This window comes from Carex rostrata, chromosome 10, assembly GCF_964058835.1.
Source record: "Carex rostrata chromosome 10, lpCarRost1.2, whole genome shotgun sequence".
Taxonomy (NCBI): Eukaryota; Viridiplantae; Streptophyta; class Magnoliopsida; order Poales; family Cyperaceae; genus Carex; species Carex rostrata.
The window spans coordinates 13,647,367-13,659,802 of record NC_135927.1 but is presented as its reverse complement, the minus strand read 5'-3'; the positions used below and the strand labels follow the sequence as shown (position 1 = coordinate 13,659,802).

Here is a 12,436-nt window from a genome sequence, read left to right as displayed (position 1 = left end):
TTGTGAGAAATTTTGCAAATCTAAAATCACGAACATCTTCTACGTAATTTTCTCTTTCAAATGAGATTCATGATGAAGTATTTTCGGGTTCTTCATCGTTCAAGTATTCACACATAGGTGTGCAAGTATTCATCTCTAATATGTCAAGTATTCTTCTCTAAAATATCGAGTATTCATACTTACGAATTGTTGTCAGTGCCATAATGAATATCTCAAGTGTCAGTGTTGTAAACGTTCATTTTTAAAATTTCAAGTATTCATACTTACGAATTGAAGTGTGAATTTTTATGTTGTAAAATATTCCTATAAAATTTTAAGTATTCATACCTACACTTTGAAGTGTGAATTGTTATGGTGTAGAATAACTTAAATCAGTTAATCAATTTGGTGCTTTAATGTATTAATAGATACTGAAGAAGGTATTCATACTTGTAACTGAAGTATGAATTGTTACGTTGTGAAGTATCTTAATTTAATATTTTTTTACAAAGGACTCTGGTTGGTGCTTGATTGTATTAATATGTAATACGAAAAGTGTTGACACTTGTGCATTGATGTGCGTATATTTACGTTGTATTAATATAAAATACGAAATTTTATTGATACCTGAAAAACTTAGTATTAATACATGCGTGAGATCTATCATATGAAGTATTCATATTTAACTACTGAAGTATGAATTTTTAGATTGACAATATTCAAATTATTAATATATGAAACGATAAGTAACAATATTTAAGACAATAAGTATTCATATCCACTTGGTTTAATTTTGGTGTTACTGTAATGCATATGTACTTTTATCAATTTTTAAGACATGAAGTATTAATATTTACTTGGTCAAATTTTGGTATTATTGTGATGCATATATTTTACCAATAGTTCAGACATGAAGTATTCATATATACTTATTTAATTATGTTATTATTATTTTCATACATGTTTTATCTGAATTATTAATATCTAAAATACTTAGTATTCATATTTATCAAGTTCATAAAATTAAAAATAATATAAAGCTAGAGAACTATATCAACATGTAATAATAGAAACTTACAAAACAGCCCCTAACTGTACCAGAATCATTTTTTTTTGCTAGTACCAATTGGTAGCAAAATTTAGAATGCATAAAAATAGTAAAATATAAGTGAAGTATGAATTCTTTACATATGGCATTTGTATTTCTAAAAAAAATATATAATATATCAAGTATTCATACTTACACATTGAAGTGTGAATTGTTATGTTGTAAAGTAACTTAAATTAATTAATTTGTTTGGTGCTTGAATATGTTGATCCGAGAATAGTATTCATACTAATAACTGAAATATGAATTGTTACATTGTAAAGTATCTTAATTTAACATTTTTTTTAAATTGACAATATTCAAACAATTAATATATGAAACGGTAAGTAACAATAGTTAAGACAACAAGTATTCATATCTACTTGGTCAAATTTTGTTGTTACTGTGATGCATATGTTTTATCAATTTTTAAGACAGTAAGTATTCATATCTACTTGGTCAAATTTTAGTGTTATTGTGATGTATATGTTTTACCAATAGTTAAGACATGAAATATTCATATCCACTCATTTGTGTTATTATTCTTTTCATACACACTTTATATGATTTATTGATATCTAAAACACTTAGTATTCATACTTAAGCGTGAAAGTGTATATTGTTATGAAACAATATTTGACTTTAAATTTTTTTATGTTTGGCTATGGCGTAGGAGCTTGACCCAATCCTCATGGAGTGCCAAGATCGCACCTTTGATCATCTAATTAAATAGCACAAAATCAGATTAGTAAAAAGTAACACCATTTTTAATGCAATTAAAAATCTAAATCGGAACAGCAATTAAAACTTCAATCTAATGCATAGATCATTGTGATCTTTTTTCTAATGCTTGAAATTAAAAAATTTTGTATACACTTCAAGTGAATCCAGATCTCAAGTTTAGATCTTGACAGGAGAACCGCCGATCAATCGATGTAAAGCGACTCTGATCGAGAGATCAAAAACTGTAAAACACATCAGAGGAAAAAGAGAAAATACTAATTAACCGTCCATCTTGACGATGGGGTTGACGACCTTGACCTTTTCGAACGCTATGACTGCGAGCTTGCTTAGAGCTGATAGCGAAAGAGAAATGTCTACTTTGGAGGTGGAGAGGAGGGGAAAGAGAGACTGAGAGGTTCTTATAAAGAAAGTATTTCTCTGGTTAGACTTGCGTTTGATGCAGCATGCACGACTAGCCTCCTCTGCACCAAAAGCCGCCTTGTTGAAGATCACTGCCTCAGCCTTCGACGTCGGTACGGAGGTCAAGCCGAAGGCCGATGAAGTTTCAGCCAGAGATCGAGGTGAGACGAGCGGAGGAGGCAGAGAGGATCCAACTGGGAGATCGAGCGAAGTTGGAAAGGATCCAACTAGAAGATCGAGCGAAGGAGGCGGAGGAGATTGAGCGGAGCGGAGGAGGCAAAGAGGGATTTTCTTTTCAGGAGAGAATAGAGTTGGGAGAGAAAGAAAGAGCCAATTCAACTGGAAAATGAAACCGGAAGAGAAATGATATATTTTATTTCTCTTTATTGACTTTGACAGTTAGGGGACTGTTAGGGGACTAAAGTGAGGAGGACAAAATCATTACTCTAAGAAATATGACACCAATCCAACTTTTTCAGCCGCAAGCCAGGGCTGACCAGAGATTTTTCACGGGAGATATGGTTAGTTCAGAGGTCCTGACCCATGCCAGATACCAGCTCCTTCTGTAATTGATGGTGGTGATGGGTGCTATGAAAAAATTGTGCGGGGTCAGGGTGAACCCGGATCTGATAGTGCATTGAATTATTATTTTTTTTTTTTGGGTTGGAAGCCCTTGGACATTTATTCAAACAAACCAATAGGAGTTTACATGCGATACATCGTTCTGGAAACAAATAAAGCAAAAAAAAATACATACTCCTAATCTACTACATGCCCCAACTGAAGCAGCTAATTTTGCGCAAAGAGTGGATAGTGTATTGAATTATGGCATTGGTTTTATATTTTTTTTTCCCCATTTAGAGTGCTTTTCGTGTCTCTTGCAGCACAAAGAAAAGATTTGATACCCAAATTTATTATAAAAGAAGAGTTTAGGTACCAGAATTTGACTTGAGAGGGTATCAGATACCATAATATTATTCCAAATTTATTATAAAAGAAGAGTTTTGGTACCAGAATTTTACTTGAGAGGGTATCAGATACCATAATAATATAATATTATTCCAGAACAGAATAAAAGAAGAGATTTGGTAAAGTGTTAGATGAACAAGGATCATATATACTCCTAATCTTTGGTAAACACACTTCCAATTTCATAGAAAAATCCAAGTTCTATTATAGACATAAAATACAAAAATGCCGTAACATAACTTCAATGCTTCGCTTTCATTTCTTGTTTGAACGGCAAATTCAAGTCACTTGCATGAGTTCTGGAAGTATTATGATATACTCAATGTTTTTATTTTTTAATATAACAATTTTTGCATTTATAAACCATACTGAATCCGAGAGCTTTGAAAACCAATTCTCTACCTGTATCATATCAGATATAATTCTCAAAACCATGGCCGTTCAAAATTTGTATGTCATATCGATTGCGGAACAGCAGATAGCAAGACGAAATCAAAATAATTATGCTACAATGTAGAAACTAAACCAGAATAAAGCATTCAGCTTGAGTGTTCTACGGTTTTCCTCAAATAAACCGATTAGCATCCATTCATCAAATATGATATCATTTGAGTATTGAGTAGCTAGAAAACAAATACCAAACTTCAAATAGGTCCCTCAATTTCATTTGTATTACCACAACAACTATAAATGACAAGTATTTTGCTAGTCATAACTTACAACTAATATTTCCTTTATTAACATCTCATAAAAACATGCTAGGAAATCATATGCTTTCAAAAGCAACTGAATAACGGTGAGATTAAAAAAATGAAAATTAATTGACACAAATATACCAAAAACTAACACCACGACCTTATAAATTACATCACCATAATACAAGTTACATCTGAGCAGAAGAAATCCTCAAAAAGCAAGCAAATCAAAACAGGAAAGGAAGAGCGCAAATAGACTAAACTTGCACTTTATTCCTCCAGTGGAACCCACTCGAGCTCGAGGTCAAGGTCACCGGACTCAACATTTTGTAATTTTAGAGACACCTCCTGCTTGATTTTACCGTCTACTATATTTACGATGCTGTCATCTATTAGGGCATTGTCACTGGTCCTGAACCACTTCCCAATCTGCATGTCACCGAAAACAGAAGGGTCACCAAAGGCGAGAGCTGACGTGACCATCGGCTGGAGGTCAATCTCTGCCTCCCCCATTATGTCGTCAGCCGAGAACAAGTCGTGGTCGTATACTTGCTATCATTTAAAAAAAATAAAATAAAAAAATAAAAAATATATATATAGTTTGTAAGGCGGCATAAGTGAATACTTATCTAGTGAGTAAAACTAGGTCTACCTTACGAATCCGAACAATTGAAACCCGTCTACCTTACGAGTGATGCATCTACATGCAAAAATTTTAAGTTTTTGAATTATTTTTGTAGAGAGTCAAGTGGTCAAAAAACATTCAAAAAATGAATGCAATAAAGTTAATTTATAAAACTTCTAATTTTGACCAATTGACTTTATACTAAACTAATACGAAAGGTTAAATTTTTTGCATGTAGACGCATACTCGTAAGGTATATAAGTTTCAACGGTTCGGATTCATCATTTGAAGTCAATGCGATAGATTTTAGAGTTGAGTTTCACAAAGAGACTTGGTGAACTTAGGAACACCCTAGTTCTACTCCTGATCTAGTATATTTAAAGCATGACAAGGGTATACCAAAATTAAAGTTGGTGAACATGGTTAAACCTGCTCCTTGTATCTAAACTAAGGTGCATTATACATGAGAACAAAATATATTTTATGTGAAAATGTTATACTACAAAGTTGGTGAACCCACTTTGGCAATGCATTTGCAGCACTTCATTAAGATGTAATACCATCTCTCAAGAACTATTAAAGTTAAAATTGAAACTGACTCGAATTTTTTCTTTAACAGAGTTGATATTTTGCTTCTATTTCTCCCAGTGAAATGAATTATGCTCCAAACCTTTCTATTAGTTAAAAATTTTAGGGCATGAGATTAGTTAAATAACATGCTCCTAACTTCAATCAAATTGTCAAATAGTTAGTTCAGTAAATTTGTCAGGTCAGTATTGAAATCCCCAACAAATACCAGATGGAAATTCAAAAATGATAATATTTGTTTCAATTACTTGTTCACATTATCTTATAAAATTTGGATGTATTAAAAGATTATATAATTTTGCTAGTCAACAAACCAGCTTTAGAGGACCATAATGCTGAGGAACCCTTAGCTTAAACACTTCATCCCAGACAGGATTCAGGTTGCTCTTTTTCACTGTCGTCTGTACTTTCTGAAATATAAATCAAGCTAATCCATGTTAGACAAATGAAAAATGAGGGAATTCTCATGGTATCATTTATTCAGAAACAAAATGTATCAAGGAATGCTGCCTTCACAAGGCACAGTACAGAATGAGTTGTTGCATGCTTTTATCCTTTCGTGGTTCAATTTTATGGGTAAATTGCAGAAGTCAAAATAGGATGTACACCTCCCTGCAGAACAGAACATTCACCACCCAATACCCAATACCCCCCCCCCCCCCCCCCCCCCCCCAACCCAACACACCCAACACCCAAAAAAAAAAAAGGAGGAAATAAAAATTAAAAATAAGAAGATGATGATCATAACATAATGAGAGTATAAGCTCACCAAGCCCTTTGGTGAGCTTAACTCCAAACCCTATCGAAATGACTTCAAACATCAGATCCAAACCGTTGAAACCGATCTATTTCACGAGTGATGTGTTTACATATCAAATTTATATATTTTCAACTTAATTTAGTATAAAGTCAAGCGATCTAAAAAAGAATGTTTATAAGTTAATTTAGTGCGTTCATTTTTCGTCATTTTTTTACCACTTGACTTTATTCTAAGTTAATTTGAAATTTTATAAATTTGACATGTGAAACACATCACTTGTGAAGTAGATCAGTTTCAACAGTTTGAAGTCAATATGATAGGTTTCGGAGTTAACCTCACAAAGGACTTGGTGAGCTTAAGAACACCCTGATTCTACTCAACATAATGGTTATAATAACAATAATAGTAGTAGTATAGTAATAACAATAACAACAACAACAACAATAATAATCATCATCATCATCATCTTCCCAAACTATACCAAATATAGGCTACAGCCCTACAAAACTTCCCTCACTAGAAAATATGCCAAAAATACCCTCCCTTCACCATTTGTGTAGTATAATGGAGAAAGAGATGATCTTTGGAACATTTGAAGAGACCCAAAGATGACAGGTGTGGGGAATACTTCCCATGTAACAGAGGTACCAGTCATATTGATTTTGAGAGGGGGTATATATATTTGTTCCATGGTTATAATTTTCATTCTTCAGTTAAAGTTTGGTGCATCTGCTAAGCACCAGCTGTTCCATCACCCCAACAAAAAAGAAGGCAAAATGAAACAGAATTTTAAATGCCCATAACTTCCAAAATCAGCTCAGTACTGACCAGTCCGGCAACAAATATAGCAATAAATTGTACATATGAAATGAACAAATTACCTGCTGGCCGAGGTGTATAACAACATAAGGGTCACTAGAGCGAATGTCGCGTACTGCCAAGTTGGTACCTTTAACCACCTTGACATTTATGTCTCCCACAAACTCTCTTGTATCTTCCTATGAGATCATTTAGGAAAATTATAATACCTAGTTGTTATCATCTACAACCTAAAGTCTGCTACTGGATCATAGGTAGCATTCAGGTACTGCAACAGTAGTTATACTTTTGATTCTTTTAACATGAGTATCTAACTAGTGTTTTACTTGGGGTCTTCTCAATTGGACTTGAGATCACAGGAGTATACCTTCCTAAACTTTTCAGTTACATTCCTGCAGGAATTGCTCGATTAATAGGGAAAGCGATAATACAAGTGTACTTACCTAGATCTTTCTATCGATTTAATCGTACTAGTAAAGGCAAGGGGAAAAAAAAGAATAATTGTTCATGCATACCACTTCAAACTGCCAAAAATATCATATTTGTAACCCCCACAACGCCCCCCCCCCCCTCTTCCACCACAACCCTTCTGAAGAATAAAGACATCATGGCTACTATTTATAAAATTCCCTTGAGGCCCTCTAAGGGGTAGATACAAAAAAATTAAAACAGAATGCGACTTACTTCAATTTTCTTCATTGAAAAACTGGAGCCGGAGGTCTTCATTGAATTTATAGAGTCATAGTTTCTGAAGGACATCTTGCTGGAGACGATGCGCAGGCTTGGTTTAAGAAATTCTTGCAACTCATATTTTGACCTAGTGCAAGAGATGAACATTTGTTATCACAGCTGAATTTGGCTTGCATTGATTGCTTCACATGCCATTATTCTTCTGCTCAATTTTAGTTAATATTGGCATAAAAAATCTGAAGCTAGTTGAATTAAAATCATGAGCTTGGGTAATAACATTTGTAGGGGTAGGGGTGTAAACAGATCAGATATTATCCATTCATATCAAGATCCAGATTCAGATATTTGGCAAATAAAGATACGGTTTTCAATTTGAAAATGGATAAGGATACGGATTTGGATAATTATCCAAATCCGGATTTTCTTGAAATTTAGATGTCTCTTTCAGAGGCCCATATCATTTTGATTGGGCTTTGAAGTATAATAAAAAAAATTATTACAAGTCCAATTAATTTTGGATCTAATTACTAAACTATATATACTCAAGATTAATCTTTTATTGATTTATAATTTCCTGGTACATTTTTATTAACTATATAATGACAATTATTTTTTAATTTTTGTTCGTTAATATATAATTTTAAGAGATGGACTACGGTGAGCCATGGAGTAAAATGAGTTGGTGCTCCATGATACTATATTTTTATTTTGAAAATCCAAACGACCGATCCGAACCGTTCAACATGTTCTCCATATTGAAATGTGCTTGGAGACCAAATTTTACATTTTTTGAAATATTTTTACTATTTATTAAGCCACTCTGAAAATCGCTGATCCGATTGTTCAGAAATTTTTACTGTTTTTTACTGTTCACAGCAAAACAGCAATTTTCAAAATTGTTTAATAAATAGTAAAAAAATTCCAAAAAATGTAAAATTTAGTCTCCAAGCACATTTCAATATAGAGATCACATCTAACGGTTCGGATCGGTCATTTGGATTTTCAAAATGGAAATATGGCGTGGAGTACAAACACGTTTTACTCCATGGCTCACCGTAGCTCATCTCTAATTTTAACTAATAAATTAATTATAAAATAATATTATATAGTTAACTTTTATGAATGTATATACAATGTGAGTTATTTTTTTATAAAATTTATGATAATTTCATTCAATATCCAAACTATATTTGTATCCGTATTCGTGTAATATTCAATCTGTATCCATATTCATTTAATATCTGATTTGTAAATGCATCTGAGACTATTCATATCTATATCTGTGTTCAAAATTAAAAATGGATATGGATACTGTTTAGCTATTATCCGTCAGTATCCGATCCATTTTCATCCATAAACAGAAGGGATATTATTTTGAGGAATATTGTTTCCACTTATCAAATCAAGGATTATAGGCCTGTTCAATATATTTGGTTGAAAGGAGAGACCTCACTATGACCCAAGGAGAAGGTGGCTGTTTTCCAATTTCTGAAGGACAGAGATCTGTACAAGTTGTAGAGGATAAAGGTTCATGTACCACAGGTTTCCGTGAAATGAAGAAAATTCTTGCAATTTAATGACAATCCAAGGGCAATTTTCCAAGTTATATCTTTTGTAAAAGTAACAAGGAAAATGTTATACCTAATAAAATTAGTCCTTTCCTCTATACTGGCATCAGGCCTAGGTTTCTTATACCCTTGAGGCAGAAAAGCCTCATAAATTGAGTTTGCATAAGAGTTGCCACCGACCTCTATCATCGAGTCGATGTCAGCGTCTTCCCACTCATCCAGTGTAACTGACAAAACCTGAAATCACACCAATAATTCACTACCATGTCATTACTTTACTTTTCTTTTGACTCGCATGTCTTTTTTGACTAGAGTATACTTTAGTTTTTTTTTTTAGTTTATTTAAGCACCCTTGAGAAATTATTGCTTAGTTTTGAACTTTATAGATTTAGAACACGTCTGGGACAAGTTGCCAGATATAGTCCTGTAGAGGTGTGCTAAAACACATAAATAACAGGAAAATAATTATGTATTTATAGAGTTGGCATTATAGAAGTAGCAATAACATACAAAATGTTGAACACCCAACCAGCAACAATAGAACTTCCATTCAGCATAAGAAATGATTATGGCATGTGCACATAAGATTAGAAAGAGAAAGCTATATAATATTGTTTATTATCACCTTTGAAATCTCTGGGCCAAGACTTCTGTGAACATCACTGCACTTCAAGCATAGAAATACTCCAATGTTTGCTGAACTGATAACAAGAAAAGAGGTTGACTAATCAATTAATCATTATCATTACAACAATAAACCACTAATGTAAGACTTCAGCATCTAGGATACGGCAGCAATTATTACTGCGTTTACTGGTACAGCCACCAATTCTATTGGCACCTACCATTTCTGGAACTGTGCCTCAACAATACTGTTAATCACCAAACTGACCAGCAAAAGCTAAAAAAAAAAAAAATTTAGTTCCATAGCAGCCAGTAAAAGCAGTTACTATACTGGTACAGTTTTTAAATTGGCACTTACGCCCATTTCGGGTCAGATCCGCTACAATCAGCACAGGTTCTATTATCGCTTTTGAGCATAAGCTCCTTCAGCTTCCTTGATTTGCCTATTTATGTTTAAAAAAAGACAGCTTAATTCTCCAGATCATAAATGAAATGCAATGTATAAGTTTATTTTTATTAAAACTAAAATTATGCACCAGTAAAATTCCGATCAGGCCTATTGTAACGCCCACTCATCTTATCAATGTTTTATTCACCAAGGGCAATCTTCAACCTGCAACCAAAGGACTCGAGAATTAAGTTTACAATCAAAAGATGAAAATTAGCACAATAATCAGAATCTGGTTCATACAATTATATATCACCCAACCTTTTTAATAAAAAAAACGGCACAGGTGAAAATGTCAACAACGATAGATGATTGCCTTCCATTGCATTAAAAAGAATCAAAGACAGAAAGATATGATAACAAGAAGTTACTACATAGTTAAATTTAATCTGTTTTCATCAAACATTTCCAAGGTTGTAAAAGTAGAGTCAGAGAGGATTGGATTCAATACAAAAGAATAAAGGATTCAGGATCCAAGACAAATATAATCAGAAAGCCCGAAAAGTTGCGTGGTGACTCAAGGCGAGATGAAGCGTAAATTCCTGTTTCATTTAGAAGTCAAACAAAAGTGTCCCACCAAAAAGCTTGTTGATGGTGATTTTGTGGGAGGTGATCTCATGAAAAATGTCTCAAACTGTGGTACCACTCACTGAAGCAGCAAGAGTAACCGAATGTAAGTGTCTTTGCCATAAACTTCCTTACCTCAGTATTCTTGCTGATAGTGCCACTAATTTATTATATTGTAACCCTTCAGGTTTTTATTCACAATCAGTTTCATAAGAGAGTGGTCCCTGGTTCTTAACTAACGCCCTGTTCAAACACAATAACTGTAATTCTTCTGCGAGCTTAAGCGCAAGTACTATATTAGCTGCCCAATTTGAGGGGCCAGAATTTGTGGTCATTTAAATTCCTCTCTATGTTCATTTTGTTGAAAATAAATGCTACTTCCCTGCATAGGTACCACAAGTTTGGGATGGTTTGTGTCTGACAACTGGGACACGACCTCAGCACAAGATCAAATGGTACTTCTCTCTATGATTGCACTCAAATTGGATGCAGTCATTAGTAACTTTGTTGTTCTTTTACATAACTAACTACATCACAAAGGCATAAAAGAAAATGATATAATAGTAACCGAATTCCTTCCTGTGCGCCAACCCCCCCACCCCGCAACCACAACCAATTTAATTCTATTATTTGTGAAGTACCTTACTTAAAATTAGGACCTTCTACCATCACAATCAATAGTCCGTTATTGTTACCATGGTTTGGAGAATGTATCAATCGGAAGACCACTATCCGTTGATTATTTCCAAACCAAACCGAGTGGATTCGTTTTGGTTTTGGGTGATTGAAGGCTTAAATCGGAAGAGACTCACCGTCTGATTTACGCCAATTCTTCCTTTCTTCTAGTTGTGTTGTTTGTGACTGATTGAGTCTTCAGATTTGATCTTTCTTATTTGTTTACCGATTCTTCAAAGGCGGGCGTGATTGATGATCGGGAGAGAGATCGGGGATAGCGCTATGTTCCGTCAAGGCAGCATCTATTCCCTCAAATTTCTCTTACCAATTCGTCAATGATGGATGAAATTGATGATCGGAATATAGATTGGAAGAGAGATTGGAGGGAGCGTCAAGTATGTTCCGTTAATTAAAAGAGAGGAAAATAGACGAATTTCTGAGGTCCTATATAATAATTTATTTAAGAGAAAATTATCTCTTAAATATAGATTAATAATTGGAAAAGAGATTGACCATTTTGCCCTTCAGCAAATGGTAATAATTAAAAGAAAAAACATGGTTGACCAAATTATATTCAGTACAGAGACATTTCCCAAGTCATAAGGATTCAAACGCACCCTTAAGCTCTCTCTCTCTCTCTCTCTCTCTCTCTCTCTCTCTCCTCCTGCTCCGGTGTTTGTAAACGAACTATGGATGTCAATAAATATGTGCGGGTCAAGTAGATGTAATTTTCATATCCGTATTAATTTAAAATTGTTCTTACTTCTAAGTGTGGTACTATACTATAGTACGGGTACTGTAGTTCTTGGGGAGGTGACTCTGTGTGAACTAATAATTAATTACAAGATTCGCCAAGGCAAATTCGTTTCATTTGTGCGCCTGCGCCTCATCAATCCAGGTTGACAGTGACAAGTGACAAATGACAATTGAATGATCTATGCGTGGCATTAATGAAATTGCTATCCAACGAAGCGCCCATGGTGCCAGGCCTATCCAATCAAGTGTTCATTGGAACATGTGGTCCTGTGTCTGTGTGGCGCCTACTCGCCAAGAAAAATAACATATTAAAATTCCATGCTTATACATAAGTAATCTCATTAAAATTCCATGCTTATGTATAAGAAACCTCATAAAGGAGTAGTAGATAATCCAACACATACAAGTAGGTCATATCAGAAAGTCTTTCAAATTTCCTACTC

The 12,436-nt window shown here is 34.0% G+C and overlaps 2 protein-coding genes across 3 annotated transcripts; both read right to left on the bottom strand.

Annotated features, from left to right (window-relative positions):
- Window positions 1-1,730: 1,730 nt before the first annotated feature.
- On the bottom strand, window positions 1,731-2,847 carry LOC144560815 (uncharacterized). Its single transcript, XM_078310056.1, has 3 exons — window positions 2,764-2,847; window positions 2,074-2,599; window positions 1,731-1,787 (listed from the first exon to the last, which is right to left on the bottom strand). The coding sequence occupies exons 1-3, from the start codon at window positions 2,845-2,847 to the stop codon at window positions 1,756-1,758; spliced, it is 642 nt and encodes a 213-aa protein (XP_078166182.1). The 3' UTR covers window positions 1,731-1,755.
- Window positions 2,848-3,827: 980 nt separating this feature from the next.
- Window positions 3,828-11,694, bottom strand: LOC144560949 (putative ADP-ribosylation factor GTPase-activating protein AGD13). Of its 2 annotated transcripts, XM_078310169.1 has the most exons (9): window positions 11,375-11,694; window positions 10,084-10,160; window positions 9,906-9,990; window positions 9,549-9,624; window positions 8,997-9,160; window positions 7,350-7,482; window positions 6,728-6,844; window positions 5,401-5,496; window positions 3,828-4,425 (listed from the first exon to the last, which is right to left on the bottom strand). In XM_078310169.1, the coding sequence occupies exons 2-9, from the start codon at window positions 10,121-10,123 to the stop codon at window positions 4,144-4,146; spliced, it is 993 nt and encodes a 330-aa protein (XP_078166295.1). In that variant the 5' UTR covers window positions 10,124-10,160; window positions 11,375-11,694; the 3' UTR covers window positions 3,828-4,143. The 2 variants fall into 2 exon arrangements, with proteins under 2 accessions (XP_078166295.1, XP_078166296.1); XM_078310170.1 differs by lacking the exon at window positions 6,728-6,844 and having other exon boundaries at window positions 11,375-11,672.
- Between the last annotated feature and the right edge of the window lie 742 nt (window positions 11,695-12,436).